At 44.3% G+C, this 15,014-nt stretch overlaps 2 protein-coding genes across 4 annotated transcripts in view; one reads left to right on the top strand and one right to left on the bottom strand.

Moving 5' to 3' along the window:
- The window catches only part of LHX4 (LIM homeobox 4), a 256,618-nt gene that overhangs the window by 187,571 nt on the left and 54,033 nt on the right, over positions 1–15,014 (bottom strand). The window lies entirely within an intron of this gene.
- The window catches only part of ACBD6 (acyl-CoA binding domain containing 6), an 82,848-nt gene that overhangs the window by 29,229 nt on the left and 38,605 nt on the right, over positions 1–15,014 (top strand). For all 3 annotated transcript variants that reach the window (XM_064664210.1, XM_064664211.1, XM_064664212.1), the window contains exons 5-6: positions 6,537–6,642; positions 13,075–13,164. In XM_064664210.1, the coding sequence (XP_064520280.1) occupies positions 6,537–6,642; positions 13,075–13,164 (196 nt within the window). The remainder of the gene's footprint in view (positions 1–6,536; positions 6,643–13,074; positions 13,165–15,014) is intronic.

The following is a 15,014-nucleotide window of genomic DNA, read 5'->3' as shown; positions in this document are numbered from 1 at the left end:
GTTCATAGATCAATCCTCAAATCAGGAGAAGGTCTCTTGAGCTAATGAGGCGTAGCAGTTATTTACTTTGGGGTGCTGGGCACTGGTCATCAATTAGGAGTCATTAATAAACCCTGGCAATAAAGAGCTCGAGTACCCCCAGTGAGTAATGGGGAGCAGTTGCAGGATGTATTAGCATAGTGCTCTGCCTCTGGGCTTCTCTGCAAATCACTTATCTCCCCTTGGGCATTACACAAAAATCCTGTGTGCTGGTGACTGATGATGGGACTTGGAGGTTCCCCCTGGAAGGAAAGATTTAGAAATTATCTGTGATTTCAGTCTGCGTATAGTGGTGGTTTGTTTCTTTCTTCTTTTTTTTTTTTTCCACTGCTACATAAAGCTTTATGTCTCTTTTCTGGTGCTGTTACCAGAACAAAGCCATTGTAGTGGAGCTCTTTCATGATCAAATCGCTATAATTAGAGTTTCACAAATGTGGGAAATGAGCAGGGAGCTGAGGTTGACTGATGTGTTACCAGTATAAATCTCATCCAAGACACAGACTGAAAGAGATGCCAAAAATACCGTAGCCTTGGAAATTCAGCTTTGAAGTTATTTTTCAGTATTTTTTTTTTTAAAGCCAGGGGGAGGAGAAGCAGTTTATAGGTGTTTTCAGCAAACGAAAGCATTGACTTGGCAGGTGAAGAATGAGAAATAATTTTGCCAAATGTCCGTGTCTCTTTGCGCTGCCACTGGAGGAGCCCTCCTGCACTCTGCCATGAGCTGCTTCCATGCAGTCTTGGCATGCTGGCATGGGAGTGACATCTACCAGTCGGCAGAGAGGCCTTCCTGAGCTATGCTTTACTCTTCTGCCATCCAGAGGGGTGCTGAAGAAGCCCTTTTCTGGTAGAAACTTCCACCCTTCCCCCTAACGCTTGGGAGCAGCCCCAGTCACGAGTGGGGCTCCGTTTAGGATCGGGCGGGCACCCCTCGGGTTTGGGACCTGCCTGATGCCGTGTAATCTATCAGAATTGTATTAATCCCACTAACGCAGCCGCCATCTGGCCCCGCTGCCGGGCCGGCTCGCACGAGCCCCGGTGATGGATGGCCCTGGGAATTGATTAGTTGTTGTGCGAGACAAATGAACTGTTTTGGCAGAAAATACCAGAGGTCGCTGCATGTGGTCAGGCACAAAGGCTGCTGAATTTTAAAGAGCTGCTTCCAGCATCCATTGCAAGGATGGTGCTTCGGAACACTTTCGAGACGAGCCCAGTGCACGGTTGGGGTTTTGTTGTCTCCCTCCGGGCTCGCTTTCGGGAACGCCGAAACTGGAAATAAGCGCCAAGCTGCAGGGATGTGGGAGCCAGCATCCCTGCTGTATTGGGAATTACGGGCTCATGGTGGTATTGTGTGGGTGGGTGGCTGTGCCACAGATGTCTGTCGCTCGGGTAAATGCAGGGCTGTGCAATCCCTGTGGAAGAGCTTTCCCGGCCGTGCGGAGCCCAGGCAGCCTGGCGTGCTCAGCCGTGGTGCCTCACACAAAACACCTGCAGGTACAGGCAGCTGGGGTTTGGGTTTTTTTTCAGGTCAGTGTTATTTAGAAATGGATGCTCTCCTGGTGATGTTCAGCAGGCAAATCTCTTGGCTTCAAGATGATTGCCAAGTTTATTGCTCCCTCCCTTTTTGTTGTCCCCGGAGCGGTGACCCTTGGGGCTTTTGCTTTGTTGTGCAAAGGGGGCCTGGGCTCAGGCCTGCCTTCTCTCTGGGAGAGCTCATCCTTCAGTGGAGGCTCCTATTTGGGGTTTTCACGGCCACCTCCTCTCCGGTGCTGCCGCTGATGTGCCGAAGTGTGCGTGGCGGGTGGGGAATTGGATGACACATGTCTCGCTATGTCCCGGCGGCTCTCGGAGGACGGCACACAAGTGTGCCGGCAAGTGGGCAACCCTTCCCTTGGGACGGCCTACCGGCTCAAAATAAACTTGAGTTATGGATTTATTCAGCTTGTAAAACCTCAGCTGGCATAAATAATTGAGAAAGCAAAGGTTTGTCTGTGGTGCGTACCTCAGGGACCCGCTCCTGCCTTCCTCCCTCCCACCACCCTTTCTTATGAAAATGATCCCAGTTGCACTGATAGATAATAACAACACCAAGCAATTAAAAGCTATGGGTGGCTGGAGAGAGGAGAAAAGGTTCAGTTAATGAGCTTTTCCTCTTCCTGTGCCCAGGAGAGCCTCAGAAGTGACGAGGCGATTAAAGCGAAGAGATAATTATAGATTATGTGAAAATGGGTCCCTTGGGGGCCGAGGGCCTTGACATAAACAGTGAGTGTTGCGAGTGTCTCTGGGCTCCCCGCACGCGTCCTGCCCCGCTCCGCCGCGCTCCCGCTCGCTCGGCAGCGCCGTGCCAACCAGACGGGCAAAGCCACCTGTTAGCGGCACCCGGGGCCGCTCCGTGGTGAGTCCACTGGGACACGGCTTGGACCAGCCCCGGGAAAAGGGCTGAGGACGCCCCAAGTAGAACCTGATCTCAGCCCTCTGCCCTGAGCTTTGCGCTGGAGGTAACCTGCGAGAGGGGAGGAAGGGCACGGGGCAAACCTGGAGGATGTTCTCTGCGCGAGGGTAAAATGTCTGAATGTCAAAGTCTCTTCTGTGCCCTTTTCAGTGGCAGCCTTGGTGGCAAGGAGATTTATAACACTCCAGGTAAGAAGGAGATGAAGCCTGATCAGCCAGCACCAGATCTTTTCCATGAGCTGTTTAAAAACTGTTGGCTCAATACATGTGTTTTGGACAGCGTGTGGAGAAGGCTTGCGAAGCCTTCCAAGCTTGGGGAAAGATGGACTTGGTGTTAAGTTCTTCCACATCCTTTTATTCAAGGATGGGAAAAGCTGCCTATATGTTACTTGCAGGCAACAGGTACGCTTCAACTCATTGTTAAATCAGAATTAGCATCTTTTACTGGGGATGGGGGAGAGCAGGAGAAAACAGCTTTGGGGGCTGAACATGTGTCGGCAAGGGAGAAGAGAAACCCTCTGACCATCCTCAGGAAATAGATGTAAACACAGTCACTGCCTTTACTGACTGTCAAGTGGTCACTGACTTGAAGGCTCCTTTCTGGCTCAACAATCTGACGTGGAAAGAAAATTGCATCCAAGTCTTCCTTTTAGCTACAGGTTTTAAATAACTGTGCACATCTCCATTAGGTTGAGTTTCATGGTCTTTCCCATCCATTCAGATATACTGAATACTCTGTTTTTTACATGAATTGAGATTTTTCTGAAAATACTGATGGAAGTGCTATGGGTTGTTTCCCACATAACATTATCTGAGCAATGTTTTTGCACTGTCACTTACTTCTGTATTTCCGATGTGCTTCTGTCTGGTTTTATACTGTTTTAAGCAGTTTCTGGGCCTTCCTGTCAACTCTTACCAGTTTTATGAGGAGTGCAAATTCCTGCTGGGAACAGGTCTGATAAAAACATTACATCCTTTTTGTTTTCTTGTAGCTACTACAGTGGAGGGATTATTAAGTATGAACACATACACACATGTGAAATAAAGGGAGGCAAAAAACTGAGTTGCCAAGTTTTCAAGCTCTGTTTCTTATTTGTCCTGTATGGTTTTAAATGCAAAGTCAACAAATAACAGTAACTTGTCTTTATTCCATTCACACCATTCAAGGGGAATGTTTTTGCTAGTATTGGTCCCTCCAAAAATCTGGTTTTAACTCCTCTGAGCCCTTTTCTCAGTGTCCCCTCCTGGTTTTGGCATGTGTCTAGGTCAGATAGTTTTAAATGTCTGGAGTGTAGCTTCATGTGACTGTTTTATTTGTAGGTAAAATGTCTTGGTTGTGACTGTGTGGACTTCCCTCAAATGTATTCAGGAAAGGGCTTGTTTCTCTTTGTTAATATTTATAGAAAAGTTGGATATGATATATGTTTAATTTTTTGAAAGAGGGCATCAGGAGCAGGGGAGTGGTTTAAAGCTTGAGAAATAAATGTGGAGTAGGACGAAATTTCCCGAAATCTTATCTTCAGGTGGGGAAATTGGTATTCTGGATTAATTCCATTGTGGAGACTTCTGAAAGAAAAGTGGTTTTTTGGAAGGGGGATATATAGAGCATTTGCAGAGTTGGTTATTCCAGAAAGCTAAATCATATCCAAATAGCTGTGTCAGGTCATTTTCCCCTTGCAGACAATAATATCCTTGGAAAAAGACTGTAAAAGTCCTGTCTGGAGGCTGTGGTGGAAAGATGGGCTGGGTTTGGTACATCAGGGTTGCAGTGCCCTCTCTGCTGGCACAGGCCCTGTACACACTCCCCCTGGAGCACAGTCAGGTGCTTTATTGCTGCCAGGTACTTGCTGGTGCCTCTGGTGCTGCCATGTGAGGTCTGTCAGGGCTCTGCAGCTTGTGGGATGGAGGGTACAGCCCGAGCTCATGGTTGTGACATGGAAAATCACCCAGGAATAACTGAGGACTGTTGTGGACTTCTCTAGCAAGGAGACACTGGGGTTTGCTTTGGTGTTATGGAAAAAACGAGGTGTGGCTGTGCAGTGGGGAGCCAAGTTACTGTACAGCGTTGTCTGAAAAGCAGCTTCTCGTAAAAGGCTGCTGTCAGCAGCCAAGGGTGTGTTGGAGAGGTTGGACTAACAAGGTAGGACTGAAGGGACTTCCCAGCATATCAAATCAGCCCTTGTTAGTAGGGGCAGGCATGTCTCATGACCTCCATCATGAGTCTGTCAAGCTCCATCTCCAGCAGTACAAGCTTTTGCCTTTTCTAATCCCGCCATGAGGTTCTTTTTTCCCTGGAATTCAAGGTAATTGCATCTAAAACATGCGGTGACCTGTTTCCCAGGAGCTTGTGTGTAGTGAGTGGGCAAGACCTCTACCAACAAATGAGTTCATGACAGACTGGTTAAGAAACTGGGAGACTTCTGTAGTGTCCCTAGGCCTGAACACAGAGTGTGAAATCTTGTGTGGCTCCCAGCTCTTCACTAGAAAGGTGCAGCTCAGTTGTCTGCAAGGAAAAATAGGGGTGATGTGCTGGAGAACAGTGCTACTAAGAGAGCAAGGTGAGAGGGAGGTCAGAGGAAGTGACTTCTTTGGAGAAAGCAGTGATCTGCTGCTGGAGATGAGTGTCAGCACTTTTTCCCACCTTTTTCTGGCACTGAGGAAGGAAGGTCTGAGGAATTAGAGTGTAACTCAGTAGGCTAGGTGCATAACAATCAAAGACAAAGTCAAAGCCATGTCATGGAGCTCTGCCTGCCCTGATGGGAGCAGGGGACATGGTCTTGGTGGCATTGGTATTTTCTTTTTTTGTGGGATTGCAGGTGAAAGAGCAACCCTTTTGTTTGTAATCCATTGCTCAGAAATGCAAATATTGTTTAGATTTTACTTTCCCTTCTGACATTATTCAGCCTGTGAGGTTCAAGAGCAGTGCAGATGAATAGGAGGAGTGTTACCTTTTAGCACCAGTGCATCAGTTCTCAAACTGCACTGTTGGATTTCTCCTGCCCAAAACGCCCACAGCAGAACGACCTTCTTACTGGATCTGACCAGCTCCAGCAACCTCCCATTTCTACAAGTAGCTGAGACTGTCAGGCTGAGTTCTGCTGAACATCCAGATGGTCTTAAGTTAAGGTGATTGAAAACTGGGGATGTCATATGAGGCAGCGACTCTGTGTTTAACTCTTATGAAGCTGCCAAGTCCCTTAGCAACACTGATGGGTTCATTTGAACCACAGTTTTCATCTGGAAACTAGAAAGAGAGGGGAGTGTGTGGGCTCTTGGTTTATTTTGGTAAAACCAGTGACTTCTTTTCTTTATTCCCTGTTAGCAACACGGTGGGATCAGTGTATTTAAACCTAAAGGTATTATTCTTTTAAGAATCTGGGAAAGATCTTAACTTCATTGGAGGTTCTGTTTGTTTGGCTGGTGAGGAGGGAAGCTTTAGTGTGTCTGAAGCCAGGATATTGCTTTTGTCTCTAAAAGAAGCTATAGGTGTGACTCAGGCTCTCGTGACACCACAATTGGATCTTCCTGCCTGCAAGCAGTCCTAAGTGAGCACCTGCTGGTGTTATGTCCAGGATCCAATGTGTAATCAGCCAGATTGCTTTGCGTGTGTCCTGCTTGTTCTGCTGTTTTGTCCAGGCCACTGTCCGAGATGGATGGGCAATCAGACAGGGCTTTTGTGGGACCCAGAGTGGCTCTTACAGGAAGAGCGGCTTTAGCCCTTTCTCTTCTGTGAGATTGCAGTGATTTATACCAGAACTCAAACATGGATTTTTCTGGCTAACTTCATACATTTCTTGTGCCATTTCACAGGAGTAAGCTGTCTTTTGTCCGGACATAATACTGCTAAAAACCTTTGTTTTTCTAGGAAGCAGGATCTTCTGTCTCCTAACTTTGGAGAAAAAAACCACATTATTTTGCATGTGCAGTACTAGGTGCCTGTTTCAGTCCGGTGACAGCATTGAAATGTCACTGAAATGAGCATATGATGTGTATGTGGCCTTTGTGTTGTGCAGTAACACGGTGCTTCTTTGCTTTTGTTTCCTGAATAGGGAAGAGGACAAGAACATTTTTGATTACTGCAGAGAAAACAACATTGACTATGTAACCAAAGCCATTCAATCAAAAAAAGTGGATGTGAACGTCACAGATGAGGAGGTATGGAGAAAAAGGAACCATTAATCTTTTAACTGTGTTGTGTATTAATTCAGTGCTACTTCTTTTTAAAATTCCCTAGTTGGGTTTGTTATAACAAGGTACTGTAACAGTTGGACAAACACTTGGTCATTGAGACAGGGAATATCTATTGGAAAACAGCTTTCCACTGGATTTCTAGTAGTGTGTGGATGTAGTAACTGTAATGCTTTAGCATATCAGAAGCTTAATTTCTATGTTATTTTCAGCAGCCACTTGCAGAATAAGATCTCCTGAATACTTCCCTTTCCCCACTTTGTATACTAAATATAGTCAGAGTTAGAAAGTGAGGGGAATTTTTTTTTTTTTTGGCTGATGACCTGTGTTCAGGCTTGAAGTAGGATTTCTCTCATACCACCAGCTTTTCATCATTCCCGGGTGGAGAGCAAATGAGTGACACTGGCTTTCCAGCTTCACAAAAATAATGACATCATCAGGTCTCTCTCTCCTCACCAAACTCAAAACACCATTTCTCCACAGGGAGATAATACAGATGTTGCCAGAAACTCCCAAGAAAAAGCTGTGTCTAAAACTGTGGATTGGCTTGATCTTTTTCTTGGTAAGAGCAACTGTCCCGGTGTGGACAGTTTCGTGTTAATCCTTCAGGAACTGTGGCTGTACCAGGTTTGTCACCTTGGTTTCTGTGCTTGCACACTGCCACCTATCCCTGCTCCTGGTCCAGCCTGTGCACAGCTCTTTTTGCCCACTGCCTTCCAGCACGTTGTGTTGTGGTGAACAGATGAAGTGCTTAGACATTCATAGACTGAGACGCCACAAATTCAGTTGGGTTCTCCTGTAGCTCTAAGCAGATTTCTGCCCTCTGAGCCATGACAGCCCCGGCTGGGGCTCTGAATGCTGATGGCAGGGCCTTTTATTATTAATCAGGAATTCATGTGAATTAATTTTCAGAGGAGAAGAGGGAGGGTGTTCACGATCAGGGTTGGAATTTCACATCATAAATTCAATGAACTGAAACTGTCGTGTGCCACACAGTCACTGCTACAGCACCGGTCCTGAGCTCCATCCCTCCTCCTGCTGATCACAGGCTACAGAAGGGAATGTCCAGGGCAGTCCCACAGAATACAGCTGCAGTGCTTTCATTAAAAAAGAGCTCATTTTTAGGATCACACACTTGCAATAAGTGTATAATAATGTCATGTTAACATTGCTTTGTTCCCACTGGCAAGGTACTCTTCTGTGGTGAGCAACATTCAGAAGCTGGTACCTTCCTTGCTGTTCAAGCAACAAATGGGCTTGTTTTCAGCCAAAGAAAGTTTGATTTAAAAAAAAAATATATTTTGTGAAAGATAGCTGAAATATCTAAACTACGTAAATGTTTTAAGCCAGATCTGAAAACCGCCAGGTGACACATCCTTCTTGGGAATTATCCATGAGTCCTGATGTAAGAGAAGTCCTATTTCTAATGGATAATCCTGTTGCTAATGGATATTAGCACATGACTATTGCAGAGTAGGGAATTGCTTCAGCAAAGGCAGGAGCCAAAAGCACCTGCCTGCTGGTGAAGGGCTCGTGAGACGTGACACTAGTGCAGAATTCCCCCATACACGAAATTCTCACGGCTTCAACAATTTTGGTTTATCCCAGCAAATGTGCAAATAGGAAAGTGACAACCTTTTTTTTGGCAAGTGCTGGCTTCTTTAGGCTAACCCTAACGGTCCAAAAAACAAAAAAATAGCATACCAGAAACAAAAATCTGAAAGAAATACTTATTTCCTGATATGTTAAGGAGCTGAAACCATTACCAGTGTTGTTTGGTATCCAAACATGTTCTTCCCAATCTGGAGGGTAGCTTATTTTCCAATATCATGCAGGTTGATTGAAGTTTTAGAACCCCTTTTAGACTAGAGATATCCCAGACCGAGCCTTTCGTAGAGTGAAGTGTGTGCAAGCATAATCTTGTCATTTTTATTAACTATTTTAGTGTTACTGTGTAAATACATCTCGCTGTATCTAAAAGCTGCCTCACCTGGCCTCTGAACATAACTCACAGTGTCAATCCTTTGATTTAAATACCTATAAATTTAAAATGGCACAGGGATACATACAAAGAGATAACTTGTAATGAAACAAAATCTACTGAAGCACCAAATAGGCTCGTGCTAAGCTGCAAAGACACGGCTCAGCCTTGCCTTGAACAATAAAGACCTGGCTGAGGTTGTAGGGTGTTTAGATTTTATTTTTATGTGATATGTTAATACTGCATCTACTAGTACCCCCCCATTTTGTGCAAACCTGAAATAAGTCAGCGAAAGGAGAAAAGAAATCAAGAATTAAAATGTAAAGTGGGGATGAGCCAACTGACTCGAAGCAAAAGGATTTCAGAAAGGGGTTTAGAGAGATGCACTTGGAAACTTCCAAAGCATCAGTGGTCTTCTCCCCACAAGACATAAAGCTCTTCATGTACAGCGTTCAGGCCAGCATACCTGCTAACAGTTTGGATATAATAGACTTCGATTTGGAGTTAAACAAAGAATCTAATGACAGTAATCATTTACAAGCTTCCATTTACTGTGTCTAAATTGCCCAGAGTTCAACAGAATAGCTTGCATTCACTTACAAGTAGCACAGACTAAAGCAACCTGTTTCCCTTGCACATGTCAGCAGGACTAATGGCATAAGAAATGTCCTGTGGCTGTGAAGTCGCCCCAGGCACATCCTGGGAGTGTGGCTCACTTGCTGCCTTTTCCAGAACAGTGTTTCTTCAACTTCTAACAAACCAGGAGCTGCTCAAAGGCAGAGATGAATTGCTCGTGTAATTTGTGCCAAGGACTGTGGAGTTTGTAGCTAGATAATTTTTTTTTAATTGTTGGATAAATCCCAGTAAACAAACATGTTACCTGTGTGCAGTGTTTTAAGTCCTTGCCAAAACTTTAATGAGAGGCATCTGACAAGTTGCTCGCTTAGTCCCCAGTCCCCGTGCTTTTGAGACAGCAAGTGCCAAATTGGTGCCAACCTGCCAAGGAAAGGACAGGGGAAAAAATGAATTTGAAGAAGAATCACATACTTCTGGATTTACAGGCTTGCTCCCATTAGAGAAACTTCACCAGCCATTTGAGAGCTCTGAAAGGGATTCACGTCCAAATCAAGTTTACCTGTATAATTGCAACAACAACCCTTCCATTCACTGTTTCTGCTGTCACAGAGGGATGCAGTCATTCTATCTAGATAGATATCTATCTCTTCTTAATTACTGCTAATAAAACACTTGCCACAAGTTAGAGTGGCTCACTGCTATACAGCCATTACCGCTGCAAACATCGTGCCTAGAAGTATAGCTTAATATTGTAGCACATCCATTCGGTTTGGCTTTGTTCTCCCCTTTCTGTGCTCCGGCTAATTGATGTGAAAATCATTCCCATCCATTTGTCTGCCGAGACTCGGTATATCGGAGACAAATCCCTGTCCTGTGCTTTGTTTGTGAACACCCTGTGACTTGGAGCTGAGCAGAATTGATGTGCTGTTGGCTTGAGAAGCTGCTGCAGAAGCTGGCCAAGCTGGCAGCGGTTAGCCAGGCAAAGCACAGAAGATTTAAGAGGCAGGGTTAGTGCAGTGGGGCTATTTTTATGCTTTTTTTTATTAAATACTTCAAAGGCTGGGGAAAATGCATCCTCTCAAGTAACTTCTGCAACAACTGTCGTGTTTGAATTGCAGGGAGGGAGTACCTTGGTGTTTGAGTGCGTCTAGTCAAGACCTCACTGCTGCAGTTCTTCCCTACATGAAATTATTCATGTTGCTCTGAATCTCTCACTGCTTAATGAAACAGCCATGTGGGAATTGTTTTGGGAAAGCTCAATCTGTGGCTCTTAAGATTTCTGCCATGTTATTTAAACACACAAGCACATGTTATGTGCTGATCCAAAGCAGCAGCTGTGTGGACTAAAGAATTTTGCAGCATTCAGAGGTGATATCCATGCTATACAAAAGGCTGGACTGTAAATTCAGTTTGAGTTTCTTATCCCTAAGGCTTATTTTAAGGAAGACATGAGAAACAAATAGACTTTGTAGCTGTATAGCTGCCTTAGCTAGAACTGTTGATTGTTGTTAATTTGCCTGATGCTATGCAAACAGTAGTGAATATTATCTAGTTTTCATAGAATCATTAAGGTTGAAGAAGACCTCTAAGATCATAGAATCCAACTGTTTTAAATACAAATGCTTTTTGTTATGCAGTAAGTAGGTTGAGATTCTTCTGCAGGTGTCTTTATTCCCACATCTCATGGTGTGCTCTTGCACAGGAGGTCTCCAAAGTCCCTTACACCCTGTGTCGAGGGCGTGGCTGTGAGGATGCAGACATTTCTTGGGTGGAACATGTCAGCTATTTAATAGCGCACAATTACAATGCAGAGCCATTTAAGGCACTAATTAGAAAATACTGTATCCATTTAGAATTGCAGAGAAAATATATAGGTAAGCAGAGTGTAATTACCCAAAGTGGAGTTGGCCCAAGGCTTGAAATCCATACTCCTGCAAATAGCACAAGGAGATTTTTAATGACTGTAGATGATCAGGCTTCAGGTTTTTGTCTTGTTCAAAAGGCAGCATGTGCAGCAGAACCAGCCTTCCAGTGTCATGGGCAAGACCAGCTGCACAGTGCTGTGGTACCCCTGAGCTGTCAGAATTAACTGTTGGTTTCCCTTTATTGGTCAAGCACCAATAAAATGAGATTCTGCTTGTCCAGAGACAACAGCAAACCAACTTATTATAGCCACTAATCTGTAATGTTAATTTTGATTAAAAATATAGAAATGCCTTTATTATATCATGTAATTGCACAGTAATTACACTTGTGTAATTATGGTATTATTCCTCTACACATATATAAAGAAACTGAAATCATCTGTTGAAGTATTTATTGCTATCATACATATTGCACATAGTGCTTCTTTCTTTCGACATAAACATCTGTGGCACGAAAAAAGTTGGTATTTGTCCAACTGAAATCCTAAGTCTTAAGTAATTACCAGTCCAGAGGTGAGTTAAGGATGCTAAACATGAATTAAAGATCTTTCCATGTTTACCAATTGTTTTAAGTTGTACTCTTTCCCCCTTGTAGACTTCAATAGTGGCATTGAGTGCAAGAACATTAATCATTAAATGGCCCATGGATGTCATCAGTGCTTCCATAGAAAGTCACTGTCAGAAAATTCATTGTAATTCAAGGTTAATTAGTGTAACATTAAAATTATGTGTTACAGAAATTAATTACTTACTGGGTCAAAACGTGTGCATTTCCTGACTCAAAATCATGTTCTACCTCTGCTGCCCTGCCCAAGAACATCCAGCAGAAGCAGCGTGAGCTTTGATCACAGGTGTCTTCTGCCCCTCCTGCTTTCTGGCACCGTGGTTAGGAAATTTGGCTCACAGTCCCCATTAGCAGATAAATGAGTTGCTCACCTTGTTCCTCACTGCTCTGTCAAGAGATTTATAACCAGGCATGGACTAATTTAACTGATTTCATCTGTGAGGGTCTGTGACTGTTTTCGTGGCCTACTGGAAAACACAGGTCAGTCTGATGGTGTCACAACTTGTGGGGTGTGATTCCTGGTTATCTGCAGGGTGATTTCCAAGTTTTCCCCTGCAAACCAGGAGAGCCTAATAGGAACAGTAAGTATAATTTACCACGTGTACGTAGTAAACAAAGAAGAAAATCTGTCTCAGACTACTTTGATCTCCCTTTCTCAGGGATCCTAAGGTTCTTCCCATACCTTTAGCAGGCAGGGTGATCTGTACTTCCATTGTATCCCTTCCCAAGGTGGCAGACAACTGCAGAAAGCTGATGGGAAGAAAACTGCGAAGGTCTGGGAGGGGGAGGAGGCATGGGTGCAGCAGCCCATGTTGCAGAGCTGAGAGGGGACAATTGTGGGTGATGCCTGCCCAGCTGCCCAGTTTTAATCTTCTCTTGCAGCAGAGACAGGACCTGTGGGTTAAGTGCTTTGGACCTGCCAGAGGAATGAGCTTTTGGGAACTTGGCATCCAGGTGACTTAGGCAGCATTAAAAATCCTATCCTTATTGTGTAAGTCGTTGCTCCCAGAAAAGTCAGAGGTGCCAAAATCCCAAATCTATACAGGAAAAAAAATCATGTCATGGCTCCTGTGTTTCATGCTTTCCTGCTTTTCCCCTCTAAGTTTTTTGCTGGCTTGTGGGCTTAGTGCTAAATTAATGAAAAATTGAACTGTGTGTCACTTTTCACTTTTCTAGCATTATTTTTAAGTTCAAATCACAAGGAATAATAAGCTGCATACTAATATTATTTTTTTACTTTTTCTTTTAACTCTGTGTTAATTTGGTTATCGGTGCTCAATACTTATCAGCAAGACTGATTCTCCGTGGGGTTTTTTGCCTGGCTTTGTTAATTTTTCTCCTGGATGTTGCAGGGCCGGGCTCTGCTCCACTGGGCATGTGACAGAGGACACAAGGAGCTGGTTTCAGCACTGTTACAGCACTCTGCTGATGTCAACATCCAGGTAAGAAAGGAATACAAAGCTGAATTTGATCAATGTGTTACAGAGCCTCCTGACCAAATGTTTCGCTTGAAGCTGAATTTTTCCAAAACTCCATAGCAAGTTTTCTCAGGGTACTTATCACAGAAAAGCTGCTCAGCTCTGGTGAGACCACACGTGCAGTGCTGCCTCCAGCTCTGGGTCCATTTGGAGCCAGTCCAGGGGAGGCCACCAAGATGATCACAGGGATGGAGCACCTCTGCTATGAGGAAAGGCTGAGAGAGTTGGAATTGCTCAGCCTGGAGTAGAGAAGGCTTTGGAATGACCTAATTGGGGCCTCCCAGTACCTGAAGGGATCCTGCAAGAAAGGTGGAGAGGGACTATTTGCAAGAGCCTGGAGTGACAGGACAAGGGGGAATGACTTCACACTGACAGAGAGTAGAGTTAGATTAGATATCAGAAAAAAATTCCTCTCTGTGAGGGTGGTGAGTCCCTGGCACAGGTTGCCCAGAGAAGCTGTGGCTGCCCCATCCCTGGAAGTGTTCAAGGCCAGGTTGGACAGAGCTTGGAGCAACCTGGGCTAGTGTAAGGTGTTCCTGCTCATGGCAGGGGTGTTGGAACAAGATGATCTTTAATGTCCTTTCCAACCCAAACTATTCTATGATTCTATTATAAGAACATCCAAAAAGGTAACCTGGGAAAACTACAGAATTTTTAGCCACCACAGTTTGCCCCCACACGTCTGAGCTTAGCTAGCAGCAGTTTTAGGGTACCTGAATAGCCCAGGTTTTGTCCTACACTGGTTCAGCAACTGCTTTGCAAGTGGTTCCTTCCTTCCAGCCAGCCAGCTTGGGTCTGTCTGTACCCATGAGTCAGTGCTCCCAGTTTTGTCAGCTTGGTGCAATTAAGGGCTGACTTGTGTAGATTTGGTTGTGTTGGGAAATAATTGTCTAATGTATTTCTGTGAAATTATGATTGACTGCTCTTTACCTGCATGGCTCTTATTGGCTCTGCTCTCCTGCCCACAAATAGCGGTGTTGGTACTTAGACACACATGAAATTGTTGTAAAAAAAGGTCTGTTTTGCCCTTTCCTGGGCAGAATTGGTGCTGGGGTGCTATGAGGAAGGACAGCTCTGTGGCAGCTGGTGACAAACATATGTTCATGCTTAGATCTCCGGGGTTTTGATTTTAATGGATTTTACAGGAGTTTTTCCTTACACAGAAGAGGGGCAGTGAAGCCAGTACAAAGGGGGGCTTTGCATACCCTGTCCATCACCCTTCAGTCAGATCTCGTGAGTGATGTGTTGGATACATACAGGAACAGCTTTGCACTGAAACTGCAGAGAAGTTGGATCAGCCTGTTCCCTCACCCCGGCATCCTGGAGATGGTTTTGGGCTCTGTCTGAAACATCTCTTTGACACCTGTCTCATTCCTTTGGAGGTAAAGTCTGACTCTTTGAAGAAAATACAGAAGGGAGAATCATCATAATTTTTTTCCCTGAGCATTCATTTTTCTCTTAAATTCTTCTCTTTTTTCTTTTTGATGCATTGCACATGTTCTAACCAGATTATTTTTGGCCAGTAACAAAAGGTTAATAATAGCCATAAAAAGAAAATCAATCTTTGATATTTTTTTCCCCCATCGAGGTAATAAAGGAGAATTTTTTATAAAGGTCTCTGTTTGCAAGTGGGTGTGTTCCCAGAGAAAGCAGACACGTTTTTATTCTCAGCCATATATAAATTGCAATAACATTTCAAGACTTTGTGACTTAATGTTTATTTCTTTTTTTTATTATTATTTTTATTTTAACCTTTACCCTGTAAGAATTCACATCCAGAGCAAGAGCAGGAGGAATTTTAAGATCAACCAGAA

The sequence above is a fragment of the Pseudopipra pipra genome, chromosome 9, assembly GCF_036250125.1.
Source record: "Pseudopipra pipra isolate bDixPip1 chromosome 9, bDixPip1.hap1, whole genome shotgun sequence".
Classification (NCBI taxonomy): domain Eukaryota; kingdom Metazoa; phylum Chordata; class Aves; order Passeriformes; family Pipridae; genus Pseudopipra; species Pseudopipra pipra.
This window is presented reverse-complemented; position numbering and strand designations above follow the sequence as displayed.